Below are 27,483 nucleotides of genomic sequence, written 5' to 3' on the forward strand. Positions count from 1 at the left end.
TTTGGGAGCTAAGGGCGGGCAGGTGGGGCTGGGGTTGATATTGGAACTCGGCGGGGGCTGAAAAGGGGGGCAGGTGGAGGCTGACTTCGAGTTACTGGACCTAGAGGGGAGGATAGGGGGCAAAAAAGAATCGCTGGACATGGGAGGGCAAGGGAGAGAGGAGAAATCGCTGGACATAGAGTGGAGGGCAGAGGAGAATCGATAGACATGGAGGGGAGGGGAGGGCAGGGGAGAGAGGAGAATTGCTGGACATGGGAGGGGAGGATAGGGGCAAAGGAGAGTTGCTGGACATAGATGGGAGGAGAGGGCAGAGGAGAATCGCTGGACATGGATGGGAAGGGAGGGCAGGGGAGAGAGCAGAGTTGCTGGACATGGATGGAGGGAAGGGCAGGAGAGATGCTGGACATGGATGGAGGGAAGGGCAGGAGAGATGCTGGACGTGGATGGAGGAGAGGGAAGACAGGAAGGAGATGCACATGGATGGAGGGGAGAGAGGAGAAATGCTGGACATGGATGAAGTGGAGGGCAGGGAAGAGAGGAGAAATGTTGGAGGGAAGGAAAGACAGAGGAAGGAGATGCACACAGTTGGAGGGGAAGGGAGAGAGGAGAAATACTGGACTTGGATGGAGGGAGGGGAGTGAAGACAGAGGAAGCAGATGCACATGGATGGAGGGGAGGGGAGAGAGTTGAAATGCTGGACATGGATGGAGGGAAGAGAAGAGAGAGGAAGTGAGATGAACATGGATGGGAGGGGAGAGGAGAAATGCTGGACATGGATGGAGGGGGAGAGGAAAAATGCTGGACATGGATGGAAAGAGGAAGGAGATGCATACTGACGAGATGAGGGAAAGTGAAAAGAGGAGAAAAACTGCACATGGATGAATAAAATAGGCAAAAGCTGGATCCACTCTATACCTCCTCCAGTCAAGTCCGCGGAGGACCCAGCTTTTACCTATGGATGTAGGGCAAGAAATGAAGAAGAATGGAGGAAAGTAAAGAAATAAATGGAAAGGAAGCCCTGAAAACGGAGTTAAGGGAACAGATAGAGAGCAGCAGAATCAGAGACTGGGACCAACATGATCAGAAAAACAAAGTCACCAGACAACAATGGTAGAAAAAAATCATTTTATTTTGATTTTAGTATTTGGAAGGTGTCCAATTTGAGAATTTATATCTGCTGTCTTATTTTGCACTGGGTATACTAGAGCTGTAACAGCTTATAGAAATTATTTATAATGAAAAAAAATCGCGTTATTTTTTTCTCCTATACTGATATAGTATTTTCAGTGATGCTGCTTATATGCGCCACGGCTGGTATAAGGGGTGTGGCTATCATAGGGGCAGAGCCATAGATGGTGACCCTGCCCAAAAAAAGGCACTGGACAGATAAAATGAAGATACATACATGTAGCAGGTATTCTCCGAGGACAGCAGGCTAATTATTCTCACCATTGGGTCATCGTCCACGACAGCCCAGGAGACCGGAAAAAACTTGAGAGCAAAAGAAGTCTCTCGAACGCTCCGTTGCGCGGGCTGAGCACACCGCGCATGCGCAAACAGCTTCCCGCCTGCGACACGAGCGTGAGTCCCTCATTTTAATAAAAAAGCAAACCAGAAACAAGAACAACTCCAAGGGGAGGAGGGGCGGGTATGTGAGAATAATCAGCCTGCTGCCCTCGGAGAATACTTGCTACAGGTATGTATCTTCATTTTCTCTGAGGACAAGCAGGCTGATTATTCTCACCATTGTGGTATCCCTAGCCCCCAGGCTCACTCAAAACAATGCACATTGGTGAATTGGGCCTCGCAACGGCGAGGACATGACAGAGATTGACCTGAAAAGAAATACAACTAAGTGAGAGTGCAGCCTGGAACAAAACAGAAATGGGCCTAGGAGGGTGGAGTTGGATTCTAAACCCCGAACAGATTCTGCAGCACCGACTGCCCAAACCGACTGTCGCGTCGGGTATCCTGCTGAAGGCAGTAGTGAGATGTGATTGTGTGGACTGATGACCATGTTGCAGCCTTGCAAATCTCCTCAATAGAGGCTGACTTCAAGTGAGCCACTGACGCAGCCATGGCTCTAACATTGTAAACATTAACAACAAACAGTACTCCTGTTCTATATAAATTACAAAATCTTTATTAGTGAAAACAAACCAGTGCATTAAAAGAATTACTAAATAGTATCCCTGCAACTCACTCGCACTGCCATCCACGCCAGACTTATACCCTGATCACATATGTAAATCCCACAAAGAACATTGAACATAAACCCTAAATTGCAGTTTCTTCAGTCTCTGTGTATCATCAGAGCACAATCTCAATAAAGATCAGTCAGTGAGCCCTAAAAAAACAAGGGCACACAAAACCCAGTTCTTAATAATTGTAGCAGATATTGAACATTGCTGATCTTTGTATCCAACAAGTTCTCAAGTAAAGAAAGAAAAAATCTCCACTGCAATATAAAGCCACTGTTTTTATCCCTGTGATAAAAAAAAAAACCACAGAGAAACACTGGGAATTGCAGAGTCACACAAATCTTCTGTGATCCTCCTGCACACAGTCAAACCTTTAAATTAAAGGCAGCCAAAGAATGCTTCAGGTAAGTGGGAGGCTTCCAGGGATAGGTAAATTAAACCCACATAGTTGGTATACTCCAAAGGGGAACTGTGTGCAGGAGGATCACAGAAGATTTGTGTGACTCTGCAATTCCCAGTGTTTCTCTGTGGGTTTTTTTTTTAATCACAGGGATAAGAACAGTGGCTTTATATTGTAGTGGAGTTTTTTTCTTTCTTCACTTGAGAACTTGTTGGATACAAAGATCAGCAATGTTCAATATCTGCTACAATTATTAAGAACTGGGTTTTGTGTGCCCTTGTTTTTTTAGGGCTCACTGACCGATCTTTATTGAGATTGTGCTCTGACGATACACAGAGACTGAAGAAACTGCAATTTAGGGTTTATGTTCAATGTTCTTTGTGGGATTTACATATGTGATCAGGGTATAAGTCTGGTGTGGATGGCAGTGTGAGTGAGTTGCAGGGATACTATTTGGTAATTCTTTTAATGCACTGGTTTGTTTACAGGAGTACTGTTTGTTGTTAATGTTTTAGGTACCTCCTATTATATATATATCCCCTATTAGGATTAAGATTCTAACATTGTGAGCCATGACATGGCCCTCCAGAGTCAGCCCAGCTTGGGCGTAAGTGAAGGAAATACAATCTGCTAGCCAATTGGAGATTGTGCATTTTCCGATGGCAACTCGCCTCCTGTTAGGATCAAAAAAAAAACAAACAACTGGGCGGACTGTCTATAGGGCTTTGTGCACTCCACGTAAAAGGCTAATGCGCTCTTACAGTCCAAGGTGTGCAACTTGTCTTCACCAGGGCTGGTATGAGGATGGGAAAAGAATGTTGGCAAGACAATTGACTGGTTCAGATGGAACTCCGACACCACCTTCGGCAAGAACTTATGGTAAGTGCGGAGGACTACTCTGTTATGATGAAACTTGATTTAAGGTGCATGCACTACCAAGGCTTGGAGCTCACTGACTCTATGAGCTGAAGTAAGAGCCACCAAGAAAATGACCTTCCAGGTCAAGTACTTCAGATGGCAGGAATTCAGTGGCTCAAAAGGAGCTTTCATCAGCTGGGTGAGAACAACGTTGAGATCCTATGACACTGGTGGAGGTTTGACTGGGGGCTCCTCATGAAACGAACTACTAAAGGCTGTCCAGAGATAGGCTGACCTTCTACACATTGATGATAAGCAGTAATTGCACTAAGGTGAACCCTTAAGGAGTTGGTCTTGAGACCAGACTCTGATAAGTGTAGAAGGTATTCAAGCAGGGTCCGTGTAGGACAAGAAACCTCCTCCATTTGAAAGAATAACACTTTTTCGTGGAATCTTTCCTGGAAGCAAGCAAGACTCGGGAGACACCCTCCAAAAGATCTAAGTAGGCAACTTCTAAGCTCTCAACATCCAGGCTGTGAGAGCCAGAGACTGGAGGTTGGGATGTAGAAGTGACCCCTCGTTCTGGGTGGTGAGGGTCGGGAAAACACTCCAATCCACTCCAGAAGAAGAGGGAACCAGATCTGATGAGGCCAAAAGGGCGCAATCAGAATCATGGTTCCACGGTCTTGCTTGAGTTTCAGCATACAGAAGGCCTGTCCCCCAATGCAGGAGAAAGGCATCTGATGCTAGTCTGTCGTGAGCCTGAAGTCTGGAACAGAATTGAGGGACTTTGTGATTGAACTGAGTGGCAAAAAGATCCACCGAGGGGGTGCTCCACGCTCGGAAGATCTTGCGGACAACTTCCATGTTCAGTGGCCACTCGTGAGGTTGCATGGTCCTGCTCAACCTGTCGGCCAGACTGTTGTTTACGCCTGCCAGATACGTGGCCTGGAGAAACATGCCGTGGTGGTGCACCCAAAGCCACATCCGGACGGCTTCCTGACACAGAGGGCGAGATCCGGTGCCCCCTGCTTGTTGGTGTAATACATTACAACCTGATTGTCTGAATTAAAACGATTTGATTGGACAGCCTATCTCTGAAAGCCTTGAGAGCATTCCAGATCACTCGTAATTCCAGGAGGTTGATCTGAAGATCCTTTTCCTGAAAGGACCAAGCTCCTTGAGTGTGAAGTCCATCTACATGAGCTCCCCACCCCAGGAGGGATGCATCCGTCGTCAGCACTTTCTGCAGCTGAGGAATTTGGAATGGACGTCCCAAGGTCAGATTGGATCGAATGGTCCACCACTGAAGGGAACTGCAAAATTCGGTGGAGAGATGGATCACGTCCTCTAGATCCCCTGTGGCCTGGCACCACTGGGAATCTAGGGTCCATTGAGCTGATATCATATGTAGGCATGCCATGGGAGTCACGTGAACTGTGGAAGCTATGTGCCCTAAAAGTCTCAACATCTGCCGAACTGTGTTGAGACGCTCGAGCCAAGGACACTAGGGCCAGGAGATTTTCTGCCCTTGCCTGGGGGGGGAGATAAGCTCGAGACGTCCGAATGTCCAACAGAGCTCCAATGAACTCCAATTTCTGAACCGGGACAACGTGGGACTTGGGATAATTGATTACAAACCCCAGTAGCTCTAGCAGTCGAATAGTCATCTGCATGGACTGTAGAGTGCCTGCCTCCGAGGTGCTCTTCACCAGCCAATCGTTGAGATAAGGGAAGACATGCACTCCCAGTCTGCGTAGCTATGCTCCGACAACTGCCAGGCACTTTGTGAAGACCCTGGGCACAGACGTGAGGCCAAAGGGCAGTACACAGTACTGAAAGTGCCGAGTTCCCAACCGAAATTGAAGATACTTCCTGTGAGCTGGGAGTATCGAGATGTGAGTATAGGCATCCTTTAAGTCCAGAGAGCATAGCCAATCGTTTTCCTGAATCATGGGAAGAAGGGTGCCCAGGGAAACCATCCTGAACTTTTCTCGGACTAGGAATTTGTTCAGGGCCCTTAGGTCTAGGATGGGACACGTTCCCCCTGTTTTCTTTTGCACAAGGAAGTACCTGGACTAGAATCCCAGCCCTTCTTCCCCTGGTGGAAACGGTTCGACCGCATTGGCCTTTAGAAGGGCGGAGAGTTCCTCGGCAAGTACCTGCTTGTGCTGGGAGCTGAAGGATTGAGCTCCCGGTGGACAATTTGGAGGCATGGATTCCAGATTGAGAGTGTATCCTAACCGAACTATTTGAAGAACCCACCTGTTGGAGGTTATAAGAGGCTATGCTGCACTGGAGTCAGTCAAAAGCCCGTCCCTTGCTTTTCCTGGGGAGCCGCAGGGGCCTTAGGCACACGCCGTTGACAGGAGTGAGCATGCTGGGATTGAGCCTGGATAGGCTGCCGAGAAGCAGGAGTGTACCTACACCTATTGTAGGAATAGGGAGCACCCCTCTTCCCTCCAAAAATCCTCCTAGATGAGGAGGCGGTAGCAGACGACGCCCGGTGGGAGAGAGAATCCATAGCATCATGGTGCTTCTTGATCTGATCAACCATGTCCTCTACTTTTTCTCCAAAAATATTAACACCCCCCCTCCCCCCGGCAAGGAACATCTGCCATTCGCTGCTGGGTCTTATGATCCAGGTCAGAGACATGCAGCCATGAGAGTCTACGCATCACTATACCTTGAGCAGCTACTTGGGATGCCACATCAAAAGTGTCGTAAGTGCCCCTGGCCAGGAATTTGCAACACGCCTTCTGCTGCCTGACCACCTGGTGAAAAGGTTCTGCGAGCTCCGGAGGAAGTGCTTCGACCAAACTGGACAGTTGCCTCACCGAGTTCTGCAAGTGGATGCTCGTGTAGAGCTGGTAAGTTTGGATCTTGGCGGCGAGCATAGCGGCCTGATACGTTTTCCTCCCAAAAGAATCCAAGGTCCTAGACTCTCTGCCTGGGGGTGCCGAGGCATAGTCTCTAGTACTCTTGGCTCTTCTGAGAGCAGAGTCCACCACCATAGAATCGTGAGGAAGTTGGGCCTTCACCATTACTGGTTCTCCATGGACTCTGTACTGGGACTCAGCTTTTTTTGGGGACCACTGGATTAGATAGAGGGAACGACCAGTTTCACATAAGAACTTCCCTGAGTGTGTTATGCAAGGGAGCCGTTACAACCTCTGTGGGCGGAGAAGGATAGTCCAAGACCTCGAGCATCTCGGCCCTGGGCTCATCCACAACTTCCATAGGGAAAGGAATGTCCTTAGACATTTCCCGAACAAAGGAGGAAAAAGAAAGACTCTCAGGCGGAGACATCCTTCTTTCAATAGGCGGAGTAGTATCAGAGGGGACCCCATATGACTCTTCCTCCAAAAAGTATCTGGGATCTTCCTCTTCCTCCCACGAGCACTCATCATCGGTTTCGGACAGAAGCTCTCTAAGAGTAGCCCGAACCCGAGCCTGTCTCGACGTCGAGGAACGACGGCCTTGAGGGGGATGTCGAGAAGTCGACCTCTGCCTGGACTGCGGCGAAGCTTCCTCCACCGACGTCGAGGGAGAATCAACCTGGGTGGCAGCCGATGCCGCAAGCGGCACTGAGGACGGGGACCTCACCACAGGCAAAGGCCCAGATGCCGCTTTCACAGTCGATGCAGAAGGTGCAAGCACCCCTGGCACCGAAGCAGACTGGCACAGCAATCCTTCCAGAAGCTCTGGAAGAAGGGCCCTGATGCGCTCGTCGAGAGCTACCATCGGGGAAAAGCTGTGGGGCCGGTGGTGTAGGAGCTGGTGGCAGAATCTGAGGGGGCTCGAGAGCCGGTACCAAGCTGCCAGAAGACCGACGCATCGGCACCTCCTGTAAAGAGGATGAGCGGTCCTCTTGGCGCCGACGCTTCTCGGGTGCTGAATCCCTCGGCTCCCCGGAGCTCTCGATACCGTGTCTGGAAGGAGAACGATGACGGTGCTTCTTAGCCTTCGCTCGACGCCCGTCATCGAGACTCCTCAGTACCGAAGAGGAGGACGTAGAATCCTCACGCCTCATCGGGGCCGGGTCCGAAGAAGGTCGGTCCCGGGGGCCTGCATAGCAGTAGGCCTCGAGACAGGTGGAGACCCACTCGATGCCTCGCTGCTCCCAGCACAATGTGGTCGTTCAGCAGCCATTACCTACACTGTCGGTCAGTGCTTCCCTCGACGACGACGACCTCGGTACCGATGTCGATGCCAACGTCGAAGGACCGGACCGATCAGCAAAAAGTCTTTCACGCTGAGCCTCTCGAGACACTTGGGTCCGCTTTTTCATAAGAGAGTACAGCTTACAAGCAGCTGGCAAATGTTCAGGCCCAAGGCACTGGAGACACTACACGTGGGGGTCGGTACCCTAGATGGTTCGGTTGCATCGAGTATAACGCTTGAAGCCGCTGGGAGTCCTCAATGACATGGACGGAAAAATAGCAGGTGTGAAATTAAAGGACTCAATTGTGCCAAATAAAAAGGCACAAAAAGGGAAAAAAAGACCCGGCCAATCAGCCTAAAAGGCGGCCGCGATGAAAAAGAAAGAAAACTTAAACAAGTGAAGAAAACTAACAAAATAAGGGAAATAACTCTCTTTTTTTTTTTTTTTTCGAGAAGAACTACCAGTAGTAAGGAAAAAGAAAAAAGGGGGGAGCGGTGAAACACAAAAATTAGTCTCCTGAGCCAAAAACTGAGTGCCGTTGTGAAATAACGTGTCACTCAAGACGCGGTCAAAAAGAAACTGAGGTACTCACGCTCGTGTCGTGGGTGGGAAGGTGTTCGCGCATGCGCGGTGCGCTCAGCCCACGCGACAGATCTTTCGAGAGACTTCTTCGTTTGCTCTCAAGTTTTTTTCCGGTCTCCTGGGCCGTCACGGACAACGACCGAATGGTGAGAATAATCAGCCTGCTTGTCCTCGGAGAATCAGGTTATTCAAGGCTGTGGGTAATTCAGGTTCCGTGGGTATGAGTAGCTACACATCACGCCTTCTATGAGGCCTATACTTGCCTTCTTCACCGTCTTTGATGGGCAGGGGTCAAGGGAGCAGGTAGTTGGTCAAAGGTCTCATAGGATTATGTCGAGACTCTTCTCTGTCATTGGGTTAAAAGTGTCCCATCTGTCTCTTCAGGAGAGGGCGAGTTTGTTTCCCCCTCCCCCCCCCCCCTCCCCCCAGTTAACTGGTTGGGGACTGGGTGGCTGCTCTGTTTTCTTTTTATATAATTTCATCTCATTACTGTATTTTTACATTGTACCATGGTGATTATACGTGGCATGAATATAATAAATAAAGCCTTTGATTTTGGGGATGAAAAAATCACATTTTTTAAGTGTATATGAGATCTGACTAGACTGCATTCAGTATGAGCCCTGTGGTAGCTGCATTCAAGCTGTTATCATTCCTAAATGTATTTGGCAGATTTTCATATTACTTCAAAAAGTGCCTGGTTGTGGAGGGAGTTTGTATCACTGTTACTGAGGAGACACCTCAGAATTTTAATATTGTTTTATATATAAGGAGTAAGAGGAAGTGTCCTAATTCTGCTCTGCTCATATTAAGGGTGTTTCTATTAATGTGGAGCAGCTCTTTTCTCTGGCAAAACGTTTCTGAGTCTGTCTCTGTCTTTCTTTCTCAGGTCAGCTAGACAGCTGGGGTCGGCTGCTCACTCTTTCAGACTTGCGATTGGCAGGTTTGAGCCTCACCGACACCTCCCTGAGGCTGCTGACCCGATTTACGCCACACTTGATTCGTCTGGACCTCAGCCACTGCAGTAATATAGGCGATCAGTCTATAAATCTACTCACCGCTGCTAACTCCCCACTCCGGGAGTCACTATCTGAACTCAACCTTTCTGGTATGCTTCTCAAACAGGTTTCTGTTTGTCCTGTCTGTGTTCTTGTAGAAACAATAGGCAATGGTCCTGGCCCTCATCCTTGGTCTCCCACGATGCTGTGGCAACAGCTGCAAAAACCTTGCTTCTCCTATGGAATTTGCCGGTCTCTTTGGAATCACCATGGGAGACTGGGGAGGGGAGGGAGGGGCAGCTAAATCAACTTGGGAGGATGGCAGTGCATGGCAACTTAAATCCTGCAGCCAATTCCCCACCTCCTGTTCTGATCCAGCAGCAAAATGAGGAGGAGGAGGAGGAGAGCATTATCCAAGGTAGCAGTCAGCCCCAGGCAGCAGAGGAGGGTGTGGCCTGTCCTGCCACTGCTCTTTTCTTCCTCCTCACCCCACCCAAAATTAATGTTTTTAGCAGGATATTAATCGTTGTTCTATGTATCCCTTTCTTTTGTTTTAATTTTCATGAATTGTTTTGTGTTGGCTTTATTAAATCTGTTATATTTAATATGTAAACCGGTCTGATGTAGCACTCAACGGGTGGTATACCAAATGTTCTGAAATGAAATAAAGAGGATCTCTGGTGCTGGAAATGAGGAAAAAGGAGATGGTTTTACAGAGAAATGTGGGGACCATCTACTGAAAACTCATATATGAGACAAATTCAGGCACAAAGCAAGGCTGGAAAACTACTTTTTTGTTTATTTTTCCAAAATAGATTGACTTGTATGGAAAGCAATTCAAATGTATGCAAATGTGCCACATAATACCCATAGAATTTCAGAAACTTTGCCACAGTATTTTCCCACTCTTGTTAAGAATCTACCCCTGAGCTGCAGGGAAGAGCTGGCTGTGGTTATATAGTTCCCTAGTGGAATTTTATAGTATCGAGTTTCATCAATACCAACATTTGTCCCTGTGTCACCTTCCCATCTCTGCCACCAGCTCTCACTGTGTGACCTTCAGCAGTAAGTCATGCAGAACTGGCACAGCTGCAGAGCCAGCAGCCAGGCTGATACCTGGCACTAACTATCACTGTGTGATCTACTGCATGAGTACTACTACTATCATTTCTATAGCGCTACAAGGCATACGCAGCGCTGTACACCATACGCAAAAAGACAGTCCCTGCTCAAAGAACACAGCACTGTCCCACCTGCTAATCTGATTTCCACTGTTCTTCCACCACACATTTCTACTGACCCTGAGGGGACTATTGAAAACAACCCAGCTAGTTTTTAACATGCTTAATGTATGCAAATTTTCAAAAACACCATACCTATTGTATTTCTATGAAAATTATCAGTGCAAAGAGAGTGGGAAGTGGACCAATGACTCCAGGGAAACGGGAGATAAAATTTCAGAGTACCACTTTATTCATTGACTCGACACAGAAACTGTGTTTCGGCCACAGGCCTGCCTCAGGAGTCTTAGTTGAGCCTTGTGGTTCAAAAAGAAGTGGAATCTTGAAATAGAGTGGTCTCAGATGATCCTTATGGTTCAAAAAAAATGGATCTTGAGGTCGAGTGGTCTTGAAAAAGACCTTTGCGATTCCCTGCTGACATAGTGTCTTGATATAATCTGTACACACAGTTTCTGTGTCGAGTCAATGAAATAAAGTGGTACTCTGAAATTTTTTCTCCCGTTTCCCTGGTGTCATTGGTCCACTTCCCACTCTCTTTGCACTGTTATATTTACGTGGGAGTCAGTGTTCATCCACTTAGGTGGATTACTCTCTCTATGAAAATTATCAATCACAAAATTTGTGCATTAGAAGCATTCATATGCTTTCCTCCTGCTGTTTGTGCAGATAGGTAAGGGGATATGGGGCAAAATAACACATGTACATTTGAAAATCAAATGTATGCACATTAGTTTACTCCCATGGCTTAAATATACCCCCAGGAAGGCCTGTTTCCTACTGCTGAAAAGCACATTCACTTTGTAACATAGGTGTACTTTTAGGTACAAGTTTCAGTCAGATCATTTTACCAGATAACTAATGTCTTTTATGAAATTGCTTTCCCAGTGAGCACTTCAGCTGTATTTGCCTATATTCTGCAGTCTGGGAAGGTTCAGGCTACAGGACCTTGCATGTATACCTTTTTACATACTGCCTGTATTGCACCACAGATTTTTTAAATGTGCTGTTTTCGCTCCAGGGTGCCATAGATTGACAGACCAGTGCCTGCCTCTCTTCAAGCGCTGCCCAAGACTCTCCCGCCTGGACCTGCGTTCCTGCCGCCTGATCTCTCCAGAGGCCTGCCAGCGCTTCAGTGAAGAGTCCCGGGCTCCCTCTTCCTCCTCCTTCCTGTGCTCAGAAGAAAAACTTCTGTTGAGGGACAGCTAGCAGCATGATTTCACAGACACCAAAAAAGACCAAAACAAAAACTAATCCTATGGCACTGAGAGCAGAAGAGCCTCGGCTGAGGAGAGAGAGACTGAACCCCTCCTCTTCATCAAAATCACCCTTGGTTCTCCATGGCAAAACAGCAAGCAGCGCTTCCAAATTGTTTCTTTGACTCTCAGAGGAAGAAAGAAAGCAGAGATGCTGAACACTGACAGTTTGGAGGATGAGGCAGGAGAATGATGGGGGGTGTCATTCCTAGCTGTTGAACATCCTTCCCGTTTTGGCCTGTCCCTTTGCACATGCTTCCTTCTGGGGTGCCTGATCTAAGTGGCGGTTGCCTTTTGAGAGCTGGGATTACATGGGAATAAGTGTATGCATGTGTATATGAGGGAATGGATATGGCACATGGTGTGAGACTACCACTGATCCCTTCCTGTAAGTTATGACCCTGGGAGCAGGAGATGAAGGGATAGGTTACTGGCATGTTTCCTGCTGCTTTGACTATCTAATCTCTTTTAAAACATTTTTAAACTCTCATATTGTTCAGTGTCCTTAGAATTGAGGTGGAATGAGGGACCTTCAATTTTAGAAGATAATGGGTCAGTGGGTTGGATGGTTGTCTGTATTTGCCCACTTCTGGGACAACCATTCCGTCACTTAACTCTAAATGGCAGCTATTCATGGGAACACTACTGTAGGGGATGGGACACTGATGGGGTTGGGGGGAGTTAGGGGGAAAAGGAGTGAGCGTTAGGGTATGAGCATGAGGGGAAAGGGATAGCTATGATTAGTCTAATTTTTTTTATTTTTATTTTTACTTGAACACAGTTTCCATATCACTTTGTCTCTCTTTTGTTCTGTCTCTGCCTGCCGCTAGTTTTCTCTCTTTCTCTCATTGTCTCATGATGGACCATTTGTGTAGGGGTTATAACATTGGGTGGGGATTATCTCATTTCTGAAAGTGATTGGTTACTTAAGGTTTTTGGGGGGGAGGGGAGGAAGAGGGGGTTGGAAACTTGCTACCAATACTAAATAAGGCAGCTTATATACCAGAGAGTATGGCGAGGGGCATGTCCAGATTTTAATCCTAACCTTTTCATTTTACTGCTTTTCAACATTGGTTGGAGTGCTCTAAGTTAATAATTCAGTCCGTGCATTTGTTCAAAGGCATGGAACTTTACTTTGAGTGGACCTATTAGGGTCAAATTTGGGATGAAGCCCACTCGTGGGTCTGAAAATTAGTTTTAAACAGGTATCAGGAAGGTGGGAAGATGGTTACAATATTGTTAGCTGTGGGATAGGCATTATTTCTTTGGAATAGTGGCATGTATATGGGTAGAAAAAGGAGGCTAGAGGATTAATACATATTCTATGTGATCCAAAACCACCTCTACCTCTCCCTTTCCCTCTGGAAGAGACCTCAATAAGAATCCTGTCAGAGCAATTTTATATTTCATGGCACAAAGGCACCACCTTCTAGCCACTGATGGTACTGTGGTTTAATTTCTCCCAGGGATCTAGTTAGTTTCTTGGGCTTATGTTGAACTAAAAGGCAGAATCCATTACATAGCTTCCCACTATTCCAGAACCTGTGGGATAGTTGTGTCCATCAACCAGAAGGTGGAGATAGAGAACTGAAAACAGAACTGAGACATATGTCTCTTGGCATCCAGTCCAGCTCCTCGGTATTTTCTATCTTCAGCAGGTAGGTGAACACACTTTTCAGCCTCTGGTTCTCAGTGATTTGCTCCTGATCAAGCTGGTCAGCTGGTCCCCAGTTGAGCTTTGCAGGTGGCTTGAGTTGGCAGAGTCATTTCTGAAGGACTTCAGATCCCTGTCTGTGGTGCTCTGCAAATTTACTTCTTCCCTCCCTTCACCTCTCCCCTGTTTCCAGTGGAGCTCTCCTTTTCCAGCACAACCTTAAAAAAAAAAAAAAAGGATTAGTTTCCCGGAGAACATGGGACAGATCAGTCCTGAGCCCTTTCTCATCTGTGGTAAGACTTGTGGAGACTGAGAGCTTGGGGGGAGCAACTGGCAGTGGGAAATACAACTAAAGTTTGACTCAGAATTGTTTGGAGGGCTGCAAGTTCTACTTGGTGAAGGGGAGGGATCCTGACTCACTGCTTGGGACACGTGCTGCACTGCTGACAGTCATGATGAATGGCGACTCCCAGGGAGGCAGCTAAATGGTGTTCTTGCCAGTATCGGAGCATTACAGTGCATGCAAGCCAGAAATCCCATGGGACGCAGAGGAAATGGTTGGCGGCAGCACATCTTTCAGATTCAGTACAGCATCTGAATATGCCGGAAGTCTTCAGGCTCTCCAGCAGGGCCAATGTGCAATTTGATGCAGGAGAGCGCAGGAAGATGTCATTTTATCAGGGTCAACTGGTAATGAGCATCCTCTGGCTGATCACACACAGAGCACAGCTGCCATTTTACAGCTTCAGGGCCCAACAGAGCATTCATCTGCATTGGAATCTTTGTTTTCTCAGTTTATAATGCTCTTACACCAGGCCTATTTACTGAAATAGGGACAGTCGCTACAAGGTGCTTGTTTCTTGCCCTGCTGGCCCTCTGGTTCCTAAGAGATCTTGTTTAGACCTCCAGGAGTGGGCAGATAAGGCAACCTCTGTGTCTTCCTCCTCGGTCTATTCAGAGGAACCATCATTGAAGGAGGGAAATAATCTGAAAATACTGAGGCTGTTTCATAAAGAGGAGCTTAGTATTCTTATATCTGAGGCAATGGTGGTGCTTTCCACTGAGAAGTCTTCTGCTTCAGCCTCAGGAGCTTCAACTTCATCAATCATGAAGGGGCTTAGAGGTCCTTCTGAGGCCTTCCTGATGCATCTAGACATTCAGGACCTGATTACAACAGAATGGGTCTCAGCAGATCAGGGCTGAGAGTGGGAAGAGCCATGGCTCACCTCTACCTATTAGTTCTGGAGGAAAAAGATAAATTGCAGCTTCCCAAGTTGGGCTCCCTGGTTACGGTGGTTACCAAGAAGACTACCTTGCCGGTGAATGGGGGCATTGCCCTAAAAGACCTACAGGATGGGAAGCTAGAAGGCTCACTGAAACAAGCCTTTGAAGTGGCCAAGAGCATGCCTCAAGTGACATCAGTAGTCTGCCACACAAGACGGGTGCCATAACGCCCCACTGAAAGCAGGGTTGGCCTACTTTGCGAATGCTGTTTATGACATTATGGCCTGCAGTATGTCTTTGGCTGTCATGGCATGTCGGCAACTCTGGTTGTGGCATTGGGCAGCAGATGCAGCGTCAAAGTCACGTCTAGTTAAACTGCCCTTTCGGGCAAGTGGCTATTTGGAAAAAATCTCAGTAACTTGGTGAAAGAACTGGGGGAAAACTAAGTGACAGTGGTTGCCAGAGGATAAACCGAAAGCCTCTGGTCATCTGTCTTCAGGGGGCTCTAGATTTTGAGACAGCAGACAGTATTGGCCTGGTCGTCAGCAGTATGATCAGAGGTCCCGCTTTCAGGCACATCAATTTTCCTTTCATGTGGACAGGAAGTCCTCTTAGCTAGAGCACCCAATACCTCCAGAGCGTTGCAATGATGCGAAGCTGGTCCACTGTTCCTCAAGTAGGAGGACATCTTCAGGACTTTCAGGATTAGGGGCCAAAATTATGTCAGACCAGTGGGTTCTGGATATTCGTACAGAAGGTTGCAAGTTGGAGTTCTCCCACCCGGTCACTCTCTTCTTGCAGTCTCCTTGTCAAAAGGGAACCAAGGCAGTTGTTCCAGTTCCTTAATCCGAACAGGGACAAGGCAGATAATACCGTCTACTTCGTTGTCCCAAAGGATATCAAAGATCTAAACTGCTGCCTCTGAGTGTCCCGCTTTAGCATGGAGACACTAATAGGCATATGGTCAAAACTCCAGTGCTGTTCCGAACAGCACCGTATAAATACCGCCAGAAGAGCGCAGAAGGATAACTCAATGCTCAATGCTAATGAGAAGCAAATACAGCTGTGTTCATAGCGTTGAGCATTAGGGAGTTTGGAATTTGTGTATGCACCTGGCAAAACCCAAACGTTTAGCACGCATTGGCATCAGTTTTCTGCGGTCTAAATGTAAGTGTGTTAATTTTTTTTTTTTTTTTTAGCTTGGACGCTTATATTTGAATGCAGGAAACAGATGCCAATATGTGCTTTCACTTTTGGGTCTGCTGTGATTCATGCATATTTGTTTCTCATTACCAGCGCTTATGGGCTTGAACGGGCTTCCTTCTGCTTCCAAAAGCAATCAAAACTGGCAGATTTTAAGGAAGGAATCATAAGAAATCCTCTCTTCCAACACCCTAATGCCTGCTCCAACCTGGCATTATTCTTTGCAGCGGTGAGGCAGCTTTGTTTTGGGTGCTGTTTTCTGAGCATTGGGGAGGAATGCAAAATGAGCTCATTTACATGAGTTTAACTATATTAGCATGCTACTTGCACTGTTCGTATGTGCTCTTGTTCATTCCTGTGCTCCATGCCTCTGAACATTCAGCGCAGGTAAATGCAGGCGCTAATAGCCTCTAGCGCCCGCATTTACTTTTCAGCATCAGGGCCTAAGAGTAGTCATAGTCTCGGTTTAAGCGGAAGAATTTCTCACTGCCCTTGATCTCAAGGAGGCGTACTTGAATATACCCATATAGCCGGTGCATCAGAGGTTTTTGTGAGGCTGGGCTGTCTCTTCCAGTTCAAAGCTTTGCATTTCAGTCTTGCCACGGCTCCAAGAACGTTTACCAAGGTTATGGTGGTGTTGGTGGCCTCCCTTTGGCGCAAGGGAATCAGAGTTCACCCGTATCTCGATGACTGGCTCATTTGGACAGCATGGCAGCGATGGACAGAGTTGTCCAGCTTCAGCAGTCATTGGGTTGGGTGATCAATTTTGAGAAGAACTGACTAACTCCATTACAGATGCTGGAGTATCTGGGTGTTCTATTTGACACAGCACAGGAGATCTTCTTCCTCATGGAGCACAGAAGGTTGAAGCTAGTTCAGCAGATCCATCTTCTCCTCAGTCAAGGTAGGTCCAGGTTCTGGGGTCAATGACAGTGGTGATGGAATTTGTGCCATGGGCAAAATATGCAGCCATTACAGGAATCACTTCTCAGCCGCTGGTCTCCAGTGTCACAGAAGTACGACCTTCATTTTCTTTGGACGCTGGTTGCCAGACAGAGTATGCAGTGGTGTTTGTCACCCAGGAATGTGACTGTTGGGCGCTCCCATTCCGATAACACAATGGGAGGTAGTGACAACAGATGCCAGCAAGTTGGGTTGGTGAGGTCATTACAAGTTTCATCTGGCACAGGGCACCTGGACAGAACAGGAGTCTCAGTAGTCGATAAATAGCTTGGAGCTCAGGGCAGTGCGGAATGCCTTTCATGACTTTGCTTGCTTTGTGGTGGGGTCCCCAGTCCAAAAGTTGTCTTCAACAATGCAATAGCAGTGGCTTATATCAACAAGCAAGGTGGGACCCACAGCCATCCAGTGGCTTTGGGAGCAGCCTTCTTCATGAGTTGGGTGGAGAAAAATCTGTGCTTATCGGCAGCTCACATCACTGGGTTCTTGAATGTGGAGGCAGACTTTCTCAGCAGGCACTCCTTGAACCTGGGAGATGGGAACTATCCAGCTAGCGTTTTCAGCTGATAGTGGACCGATGGCAATCTCTGCTTCTGGACTTGATGGTGATGAAAAGGAATGCAGAAGTGCCCAAATGTTTCTCAGCTGTTGGAAAGAACTGGGCTCGATGGGGATTGATGCCCTACTGCAGCCCTGGCTTAGAGATACATATACTATGTGTCTTTCCTCCTTGGCCCATGGTAGGCCTCATGTTGAAAAGGACCATAATGCACTAGGGTTGAATAATTCTTGAAGCCCTGAATTGGCCACAAAGGCCATAGTATGCAGACCTGATTCGACTGCTGGATGGGGGGGGGGGGGGGAGTCCTCTCCATCTTCTGCAGTGTCAGGCCCGCTGAGAGGTAACGTGAGCCCTTGTGCTCGATGGAGGAGGGTTCCTCCCCGAGCTGTCAGCGAACCCTCAGTTCTCCCTGTGTCACCCTCCGTTCCCCAGGGGTTGAGCCCCCAGGTGCAGGAAGCCAACAGCAGGAAGAACTGAGTCCAGAATAAAGTCCACGGGGCCAGGCCTAGCCACGGGAGAAACGAGGACCAGAAGCAGACAGCAGAGGAGACAGGAATGGGCAGAGGTCAGTACCAGGCAGCAGACAATAGCGAATCCCGGATCAGGCAGCAGGCAAAAGAAGAGTCAGGAACAGGCAGAGGTCTGAACCAGGCAGCAAACAATAGCGAATCCAGGATCAGGCAGAGGTCAAGACCAGGCAGCAGGCAAAAAAGAGTCAGGAACAGGCAGAGGTCAGTACCAGGCAGCAAACAATAGCGAATCCAGGATCGGGCAGAGGTCAAGGCCAAGAAGCAGACATGAAGGTATCCAGAAGCACTGCACCTACCCAAGGAACTGAGTAGAAGCCGAAGCATGGAAGGACTGGTAGTCAGGCTTTAAATAGAACAGAAATTGGGCCCAAACATGTGCAGCTGTCAACAAGATGGTTGCCCCCACCGGAGACGCCCTTATGCCCAAATATGGCCTTCCTTCCTGAAACTGCCCAACTCCAAGATGACTGCCACAACTTAAGACCCCCACCTCTAAGATGGCCGCCCTATCCTGGAGATACCCAAATCCAAGATGGCCACCCCATCCTCAGATGCCCATATCCTGAACGGTCAGGGAACATGACATGCAGGTACAAAATCTACTGAAGCAAGGTCCTGTGCTCATGGAGGATCTGTGCCCCCCCTTGGTCTTATAGTTTGAAAGGGTTCAGTTTTCTGATTTGGTCATTGCTACCTTGCTTCAGGCTCAGAAATGTTGTACATCCATGGCGTATACGAGGGTGTGGAGGATATTCAAGGGCTGGTGTTCTGAGCGTGGACTTTCTCCCTTCTCTGCTCAGATTGCGCACATCCTAATGTTTCTCCAGGCACGCCTTCAGTAAGGATTGGCGTTGGGTTCTCTAAAAGTTCAGGTTGTGGCCTTGGCCTATTTCAGGGACTGACTAAAGAAGACGTCTCTTGCGGCTCACCTACATATTGTTTGAGATTTGTGGTCTCCCTTTCATATGGAACCTTAATTTAGTCTTTTGAGCCACTCCGGAAGGTCTCCTTGAAAGATCTTATGCTAAAGACAGTGTTCTTGGTGGCTGTTGGGTTGGCACGTAGGGTTTCTTTACTTTTTAGAGGTGGGAGACTCACTGCGCACGATTCCTTCCTTTCTTCCAAAAGTGGTATTAGCATTTCATCTCAGCCAATCTGTGGAGCTTCTGTCCTTTTATAGCGAGGACAAAGAGGCTCAGTATTCTTCCTTGAAGCTTTGGGATGTGTGAAGAGTCCTCATTAGATATATGGAAGTCATGAATGAATTTTGCAAATTGGACAGACTACTTTTCGGTAAGCAGATGCTTAGCCTTATGGGTTCCAAGCCCAGAGTTGGTATATGGCTGAAGGAGACTATTGTGTCAGCTTATTTGCTTGCGGGGAAGCAGGCTTCTCAGGCCTTGCGGGCTTATTCTATGAGGCATACAGCAACATTCTGGTCAGAGCCTACCTTAGTGTCTCCGGTGGATATTTGCAAGGCGACAATGTGGACATTGAAGTGCACTCAGAAGCCAGTTTTAGGGCTTCTGTCCTCAGGGCATCAGTGCCAGAGTTCCACTCACTGTAGGGATTGCTTTTGAGCATCCTACAGGTTCTGGAATAACGGAAGGAGAAATTAGGTCTTGCCTGATAATTTTCTATTAGTTCTACCCACTATTCTGAGATGTTTAGTCGGTGTGAAGTACTGGGTTAAATAACCACTGTCACCTTGCATGGTGCTTCCTGCATATCTCACAAGTTGTCCAGAGATGAGAGGTCCACACGTTTGCTCTTCTGGTTAGTGTTAGGTAAGCGAGTTGTTTAAGGTTGTTGTGTTTATTCAGAGTTTCTCCTTACTGCTTGTCTACGGAAATACTGAAGAGCTGGACAGGATGTCAAGAGAGTGATGTCTCAGCTCAGTTTTCAGTTCTCTATCTCTACCTGCTGTTTAATGGACACAACTATCCCACCAGTTCTGGAATAGTGGGAAGGATTGATGGAAAGAAAATTATCCTATCCAATTATTTTTACTCCCTGTCTTCTACAAGTTGGACTTGTAATGACATATGGAGACACCAGATGATAGGAATGAGAGTTGTGCAAACTGGCAGAAATGATAGTGCTCAGATTTGCTTAAAAGTTGTATTAGTCAAAGTGCTGGAATGCAAATGTGTTCTCATATGGCTTAATGGGCACAGACATCAGTTTTCAGATTACATGCTATTACTGTAGAATGACAGTGGAGAGCAAAGCTTGGAATGTTTGTCTTGCATTGGTAGCTGTTTCGACTGATAGTGCCACTGCAGGATAGGACAGCTCTGAGGTTTGCATTCCACATTCTCTCTAGAGTGTTCCTGAGTGTCTGTAAAAATTGGTCACTTCTATTTTATATCACTTAACAAGATGTGAGTCAGGAGTCACAGAACTGCAGTCCACTCAGGCATCATTTGGAGGGAGGTTATTTCTACATAGAGGTGGGTGAGAAGACTTTAAATACATTAGGTCTGTTCTTTCAGGCCCTTCTTTCCTAATTTAGGGGTCCTTTTACTAAGCTGTGTTAAGTGCCTAATGCAGCTAACAAGGAGTACCACAGGATGTGCTCAGGCATTGTGCAGCAACTTCAAAATGTGCACACTAACCGTGCTCTAAAAATGTTTCTTTTTTTTTAAGGGGTGTGTTGGGGCAGAGAGTGGGCATTCCTGCACTGACTACTACATCACCACATGCTAACTGGTTAGGATAGGAATACAGCGTGAGCCCTTACTGCCTACAAAATGTGTGGCGGTAATTTTTCTGTGTGGTAATGGAAACATTAGCGCATAGCTATTAGTACAAAAAAAATAGAAAATAGGTCATTTTATAGCTACAGTAAAAATGGCCTTAGCCTACAGAAAAGACACACATAAGAGTGTTCTAAAGCCACTTTTTACCACAGCACAGTAAAAGGACCCCTTAATAAGCAACTGAATTCTGGGTCTAATAATTTATTTTAATTTGGAGCTCTTGGTTTCCCATAAATAATGAGAAGATTAAGGGGCATATGTTAGTTTAACTATAAGTACTGTATAACCTCAGGTATGGCAGAGGTACAGATTACCTGTATATTGACAGCAGTAATTCCATACCCCAAACTTCCTTTAACAGTCCTTACAGACTGAAAGGTGACCTCTGCAAAAAAAAAAAAAAAGTTTAAAAAGTTTTTTTAATTAACACCTTCCCTTCATAGTACTTGAAAATAAGCATGGTTTAGGTGGGAAATGCCCACTTTTCCCATAATACTTCAGATTCATTGACTATTTTTTTCTTTATTCATGTAATAAATAGAAACAAAACAATAAGATAAATGATTCCAATAAAAATGATATCCACTCTTCTTTTTTTTGTTGTTGTTTCTATTTATTACCTTTAAACGTGGACTAATATGGCTACCACATCATTTTATCCTTTAATCATATATTGGGTGTAAGTTGGAAACTGGGAAATGTTGCCATTGGTGAGCAGCACATCACCTTTTTCACATCGGGAGCTGGGGTTTGGGTTTTCATTTACATGGACTTACCAAAATAACTTCTTGTGGCATGGAGAAAATGTGACATAAAGCCATCCAGTATGTTGTAACTGCTGGTTGCAATGTTGAGCAGGTACATATATAATATATATTATTGTTATAGTAGAAATGCAATTTGTCTGAAAACTTGGTTATAGTTTGGCAAGGGAGTAGATAAGACAATGAATTTGAAGAACTAGAAAGTATTCTCCTTAACTTCTGGTTCACTTATGGTTCTTTTCTTACATTCTGCCACATGCATATTTAGGTTTCAAAGCAGCTCTTAGGGGCCCTTTTACTAAGCTGCGTTAGGTGCTAACATGTGCCTAATGCAGCTTAAAGTGGCGTACTATAGTAACTACGAAATGTGCATATGCTAAAAAATATTTTTAGTTTTTTGAGGGGGTATAGCAGGGGAGGCAGAAAGTAGGTGTTCTGTGTGAAACAGCATGGCCTAATGTATATGTGCTAACTGGTTTGCACAGGAATACTGTGTGAGCCCTTATTGGCTACAAAATGGGTGGTGATAAGGGCTCACATGGTAATTTTTTTAAATGGCCACTTACTACTGGCAATGTAAGCACATGGCCATTAATACAAAAGAAAAAAGAAAAGAAAATTAGCCATTTTAGGACTGTAATAAAAATGGCCTTAGCGCACGTGAAAGAACCACATATGGGCAAGCTATGGCCACTTTTTACCGCAGCTTAGTAAAAGGACTCCTTCATTTCATGGAGATGACAGCTGTACTTGTGTTGTATGCTGAAAGATCTGAATCCATAAATGTGAGAGAGAAAGGTATAAAGGTGGGTGGGGGGGGGGGGAGAGAGGTTGGTTTTCAAATTTCATGTTTGTAATTTCTTTTTTTTTTTTTTTTTTAAGCATTGGAGCAACCGTTCTCATACTTGAATTTTTCTTAGCAGCATTTGGGGCAAGGTGTGTGGGCTTTTTTTTTTTTTTTTTAAATACGTGAAATTAAAAATATATATTTGTTTTTAAATTGAGAGCTTGGGACTGCCTTCCACTGAAAATAAGAAAGGCTTCATAGGTTTGAAGAAAAAGTTTAAAAAATATAATTTGGGGGTTTCCTTCTGTTTAAAACGTTTTAAGGATATATTACTCCCAGTTCAGCTGCAACAAACTCAGTTCCAACATTTCTCTCAACACTATTCTGTGCTACTACATCTGGGCCTATGTGGAAGTTTAGGGATACCTCTATAGTTAGCGGGGAAAGAGGTTTGGTGACATTTGGGGCTTAGCAGGCATCCTGGAATTTGTAGGGGCTGCCCCAGGTGCTATTTAATCTAGCCTAAGGGTGAGCCACTTATGGCCTGATACATATATACATACCCACTTTTGTTAATTAAAAAAAATCTTTAAAAAACTCTTTTAAAACTACCTCAGAATTTTTCATCCTCAAGAAAATTCCACCACTGCGGCATGATCCCTGTACTATTAAATAACAGTAATAAAAGGAGAACAAAAAAAAGGATAGGTTTTCCTCTTTAATTTTGTTTTCAGGTAATTTTTTTAGGTCCTTTAAAATTCAATCTGGATGAAAAAAAGAAAAATGCTAATTTTAATCTAATTGCTTTTTCTCAGTATTGGTGGGAAGGTTTTCAAAGGTTTCCATCTGGAAGCATATTTGGCAGTTCTTGTGGAATGAGGGAACATTAAAACTTGATTTTTTTTTCTTATAATAAAAGTGTATTTTTTTGTATTTTTCTTTGATTTGCATTTGTTCCAGAATCGGAAAAAAAAAGTCAGGTGGTTTACATGATGTCCCCTTACCTCTTGTACAGCTGAGGGGTTTGGATGGTGGAAAAAAAAGCCATGTGGTTTGCATGCATATCATAACTGGGCATTGCTGTAATACTACTGGAATTGGAGGGGAATGGGTCAAATATTTTTTTAATTTTATATTAATTTGACATTTCTTTCCATGTTCTTAAGGCACTAAGGTGGTTCAATATCACAATTTTTCTATATGTTTTAATTTTTTTAAATTTCTGCTTGGGTTTATTCTCTCTTTTTCTAAATATACTTAAATATATATGAATATATATAAAATTGTTTTCTAAAATGCTGGTTCTGTTGTTTTATGTTGGGGGGTAGTACTGAAGGAGTATTCAGTCTTTGTCCACTATTTCTGCAGGTATTTCATAGCCAAATGTTTGGCCACTCTAGTGTAATTTGTTAGAGGTACTGTTTAAATGAAAGAAGAGTGCGGATAGGCTGAAAGAAAAGTACCCCCCCCCCCCCTCCAATTAGTTTGGAAAGTTTCCTGAATTTGTTCTGCTGCCTTGCCTTCTACAGCTAGTTGAATGTAAGAATAGCAGCAACAACCATTTAACGATAAATGGGACGAGGCAAAATATGCAAATTTGCTAATTTCTCATGCACATTATTGTAGATACCCTCAAAACTTGCCCGGGTATGGGGTGAGCAAAAGTCCAATTTAGGAAGCCCCGCCTTAGCTGAAAAGTTCCTTAAATCAGAAGGAAGAAAACTTGAATTTGCCAACTTGTTCATCAGCAATTTCCTATAACCACCTCTCAGAGGCGCCTGCATGTCACAAATCAACTCCGAAAACAACCAAACACACAAAAAAAGGGCCGACGCAGGAAGGGGTGTGTGCTGTTTTGAAATATTTAAATATGAACTCTGCTGCAAACGAACTCCGGAAAACCGAAATGAGGCCACTGGGATAATTCTATCTTAGTGGATCTCTCTTCGTTTTGGTCTTCCTCATACCGAATTTCTGTTCAAACGGGACCTTGCCACTCATCCGCGGCAAAACAAGGAACAGACCTACGTTTACAGCTCCTGTCACTTCGACTTTTTGTTTTTGTCCTTTTTTTTTTTTTTCTTTCAGTTGCCGCGTTCTCAGTGGCTCTTCAGGGAAGCTTGCTTGCGTGGGAAAGCCTGAGCGAGTGAGCTCCCAGTCCCACCCCGTTAGAAGCCTCGCACGCTCGAGCTTTTTCGCGTTTTTTTTTTAATAACTCTAAGTTTGAGCGTTCTCGTCCTGCCCGCTGCGTCGCCTATTTCTCTCCGTTTACAGATTATTGCTTTGTTTTTACTTTCTTGAACGGGGGTTTCATGTTCTGATGAAGTCGGGAGGGCAGGAGCCCCCGCCTGTGAGCCCCGCTGCGCTCGACTCTGTCACCTATAAGGAGTTCGTGAGGAGGAGCTACCTGGAGCTGATGGGCGCGAACCAGCACTCTCTGAGCGCTCTGAACTGGAGGCGCCTCTACCTCAGCCGTGCGAAGCTGAAGGCGTCCAGCCGCACCTCCGCCCTTTTCTCTGGATTCGCTATGGTGAGGTGGGGTCGGGGGGAGGCACGGAGTGGCATCCACTAATATGGATAACGAGGCGAAGAAATTCACCCCATTCCTCCAACACACATACAAATTCGTACCAAGAGTCCTTAAAAAAAAAAACTGGCATCCTTTCAGTACACCATGTTGGAGGGAGGGGGGGGGGGGGGAGTTACGGAGTAGCATCCACTGACTCACAGACATGGACATAAAGACATGCCTCATCATACGTATAAAGAATCCACCCTCCCTCCAAAATACACAGACGCCCATAAGGAGAGAGTCCCAGACAACTGATGTGTGTGTGTTTTTCCAGTTCACCCATTCACACAGATATGGGACAGGGAGAACCGTAGCACCCCTTTATGCACACATATTTGTAAGCAGAGAGTCCCATACAACTAATATTTTTTTTTCCAATGCATTATGCTAGAGGGAGGGGTGCAGAGCTACGAGAATGGTATGGGATTTGCGTTACAAGATGTATGAGGAGAGACTTTCTGAACTAAACATGTATACTCTGGAGGAAAGGAGAAGCAGGGGTGATATGATACAGACGTTCAAATATTTGAAAGGTATTAATCCGCAAACGAACCTTTTCCGGCGATGGGAAGGTGGTAGAACGAGAGGCCATGAAATGAGATTGAAGGGGGGCAGACTCAAGAAAAATGTTAGGAAGTATTTTTTCACGGAGAGAGTAGTGGATGCTTGGAATGCTCTCCCGCGGGAGGTGGTGGAAATGAAAACGGTAACGGAATTCAAACATGCGTGGGATAAGCATAAAGGAATCCTGTGCAGAAGGAATGGATCCTCAGGAGCTTAGTCAAGGTTGGGAGGCGGGGATAGTGCTGGGCAGACTTATACGGTCTGTGCCAGAGCCGGTGGTGGGAAGCGGGACTGGTGGTTGGGAGGCAGGGATAGTGCTGGGCAGACTTATACGGTCTGTGCCAGAGCCGGTGGTGGGAGGCAGGGATAGTGCTGGGCAGACTTATATGGTCTGTGCCAGAGCCGGTGGTTGGGAGGCGAGGATAGTGCTGGGCAGACTTATACGGTCTGTGCCCTGAAGAACACAGGTACAAATCAAAGTAGGGTATACACAAAATTAGCACATATGAGTTATCTTGTTGGGCAGACTGGATGGACCGTGCAGGTCTTTTTCTGCCGTCATCTACTATGTTACTATGAGGCATATTTTCAAAGCACTTTGGGAGGCTAAGTTCCATAGGTTTCTATGGAACTTTGGGAGGCTAAGTGCTTTGAAAATGAGCCTGTATGTCACTGAGCAGAGCTGGTCCAACCATTAGACAAGACTATGCAGTCACCTAGGGCAGCAGCTTGGGGAGGGGAGAAGTGGGGGGACAAACAGCAGTCAAAGCAAAGCGGCAGTCCTGATAGCCACACAGACTTAAAAGAACCATCAGCCAGTATGATAGATTTTTACAGGACTGCTGTGGTGTTCATGGTATTGAGGTGATCATGAATGCTGAATTTATCAAAATCTCAAGACGATGCCTGGGGGCCTTCAAGCTAATTGAAGGAGGTGCAAGGATGAAGATTTGCCTGGGGAGACTAATACCTGTTTTTCACATCAACCTGACATGGATTTGGAGATAAAGAATATCCCTCTCCCAAACACACATACATGTGCACCATGCTAGAGAGAGAAGATACAAAGTATCACTTGATGCAGATACAGGCTAATACTGCTCTACCAATACACATATACCATAGCCATACATTTAAAGAATACTTTCCCGAATACATGCATCAATCCATCCATAAATAAATAGAGTCCCATACAGGTGATGTTCTCAAAGTCTAGTATGGTAAGAGGAAGGGGGCACAAAGTGGCATCCACAGACAGCAAGACAGAGAACATTTCCCCTACTGACACACACACACACATAGCACAAAATAGAGTCCCACATATCAAAGGGGGGATGTAGTGTGCAGTAAGGGGGTTGGAAACAAAGGTGGCTAGTGTGTGGAAACTAGGTGCTGCAAACAGAGGGGGCTGTAGTGTGCAGGGGGCTGGAAACAAAGATGGATGAGGGTATGTGTGTGTGCATACCTTTGGGCCAGGGTTAGGGGGGCAGCAGTGGGGTTGACAGCATGGCGACAGTGGGGTTGGTGGCATGGGGCGGGCAGCAACCGGGGGGGGGGGGGGAGGGCAGTGATTTTTACTGCCTAGATCACTGTCAGTCCACCCCTGTTTGTTGGGCAGACTGGATGGACCATACAGGTCTTTTTCTGCCATCATCTACTATGTTACAGTAACATAACATACTAAATGATGGCAAATCCTGTAGAGTCCATCCAGTCTACCCGAGAAGATAAGCTCTTTACATAAAGTATGAGATGATACAACATATGTATACCTGATTTTGATTTGTCATGCCATTTTCAGGGCATAAACACGTGATTGCTGTTCTCTCATTGTATTGCCTTCAGCATACCCTGGCATGGGGTGAAGTTCATTCTTGTCATGGCATGTTCTTTTTGGATAGCAATGATGCAGACTGTGAAACAAGGGGGGTTCCTTGTCGAGGACTGATTACCTGTGCTACAGTTTGTTCTTTGGGAATATGGCTAGAGTGAGCAGATGAAACATGTTCTCAAGTTCTGAATTTTCAATGACAGCTAAGCGACTTGGTTACTGTGCATAGTTTAGTTATTTGTTTTTGATTTTTTTTTTTTTTTTTTAGCTTCTATAGACATTAATTGAGAAGAGAACTATTGACTATTCTTTCTGTATTTTATTGGATTACCTGTTTTTGTTGTAACAGTTTTTTTTCTCTCCCAATGGGAG

The 27,483-nt window shown here is 45.9% G+C and overlaps 2 protein-coding genes and 1 long non-coding RNA gene across 4 annotated transcripts in view; 2 read left to right on the plus strand and 1 right to left on the minus strand.

The window, feature by feature from the left end:
* Positions 1 to 13,548, plus strand: part of FBXL19 (F-box and leucine rich repeat protein 19) — a 264,694-nt gene extending 251,146 nt beyond the window's left edge. For both annotated transcript variants that reach the window (XM_030210686.1, XM_030210685.1), the window contains exons 11-12: positions 9,096 to 9,314; positions 11,464 to 13,548. In XM_030210686.1, coding sequence (XP_030066546.1) covers positions 9,096 to 9,314; positions 11,464 to 11,651 — 407 coding nt within the window. In that variant the 3' untranslated portion in view covers positions 11,652 to 13,548. The remainder of the gene's footprint in view (positions 1 to 9,095; positions 9,315 to 11,463) is intronic.
* Positions 11,049 to 24,198, minus strand: LOC115474962. Its single transcript, XR_003942948.1, has 3 exons — positions 24,134 to 24,198; positions 20,908 to 20,978; positions 11,049 to 11,612 (listed from the first exon to the last, which is right to left on the minus strand). It is a non-coding gene; the product is annotated as an uncharacterized LOC115474962 (long non-coding RNA).
* ORAI3 (ORAI calcium release-activated calcium modulator 3) overlaps positions 23,887 to 27,483 on the plus strand; it is a 35,150-nt gene continuing 31,553 nt past the window's right edge. Inside the window, exon 1 of the mRNA XM_030210687.1 lies at positions 23,887 to 24,674. Within this exon, the coding sequence (XP_030066547.1) occupies positions 24,465 to 24,674 (210 nt within the window). The 5' untranslated portion in view covers positions 23,887 to 24,464. The remainder of the gene's footprint in view (positions 24,675 to 27,483) is intronic.

The sequence above is a fragment of the Microcaecilia unicolor genome, chromosome 7, assembly GCF_901765095.1.
Source record: "Microcaecilia unicolor chromosome 7, aMicUni1.1, whole genome shotgun sequence".
Classification (NCBI taxonomy): Eukaryota; Metazoa; Chordata; class Amphibia; order Gymnophiona; family Siphonopidae; genus Microcaecilia; species Microcaecilia unicolor.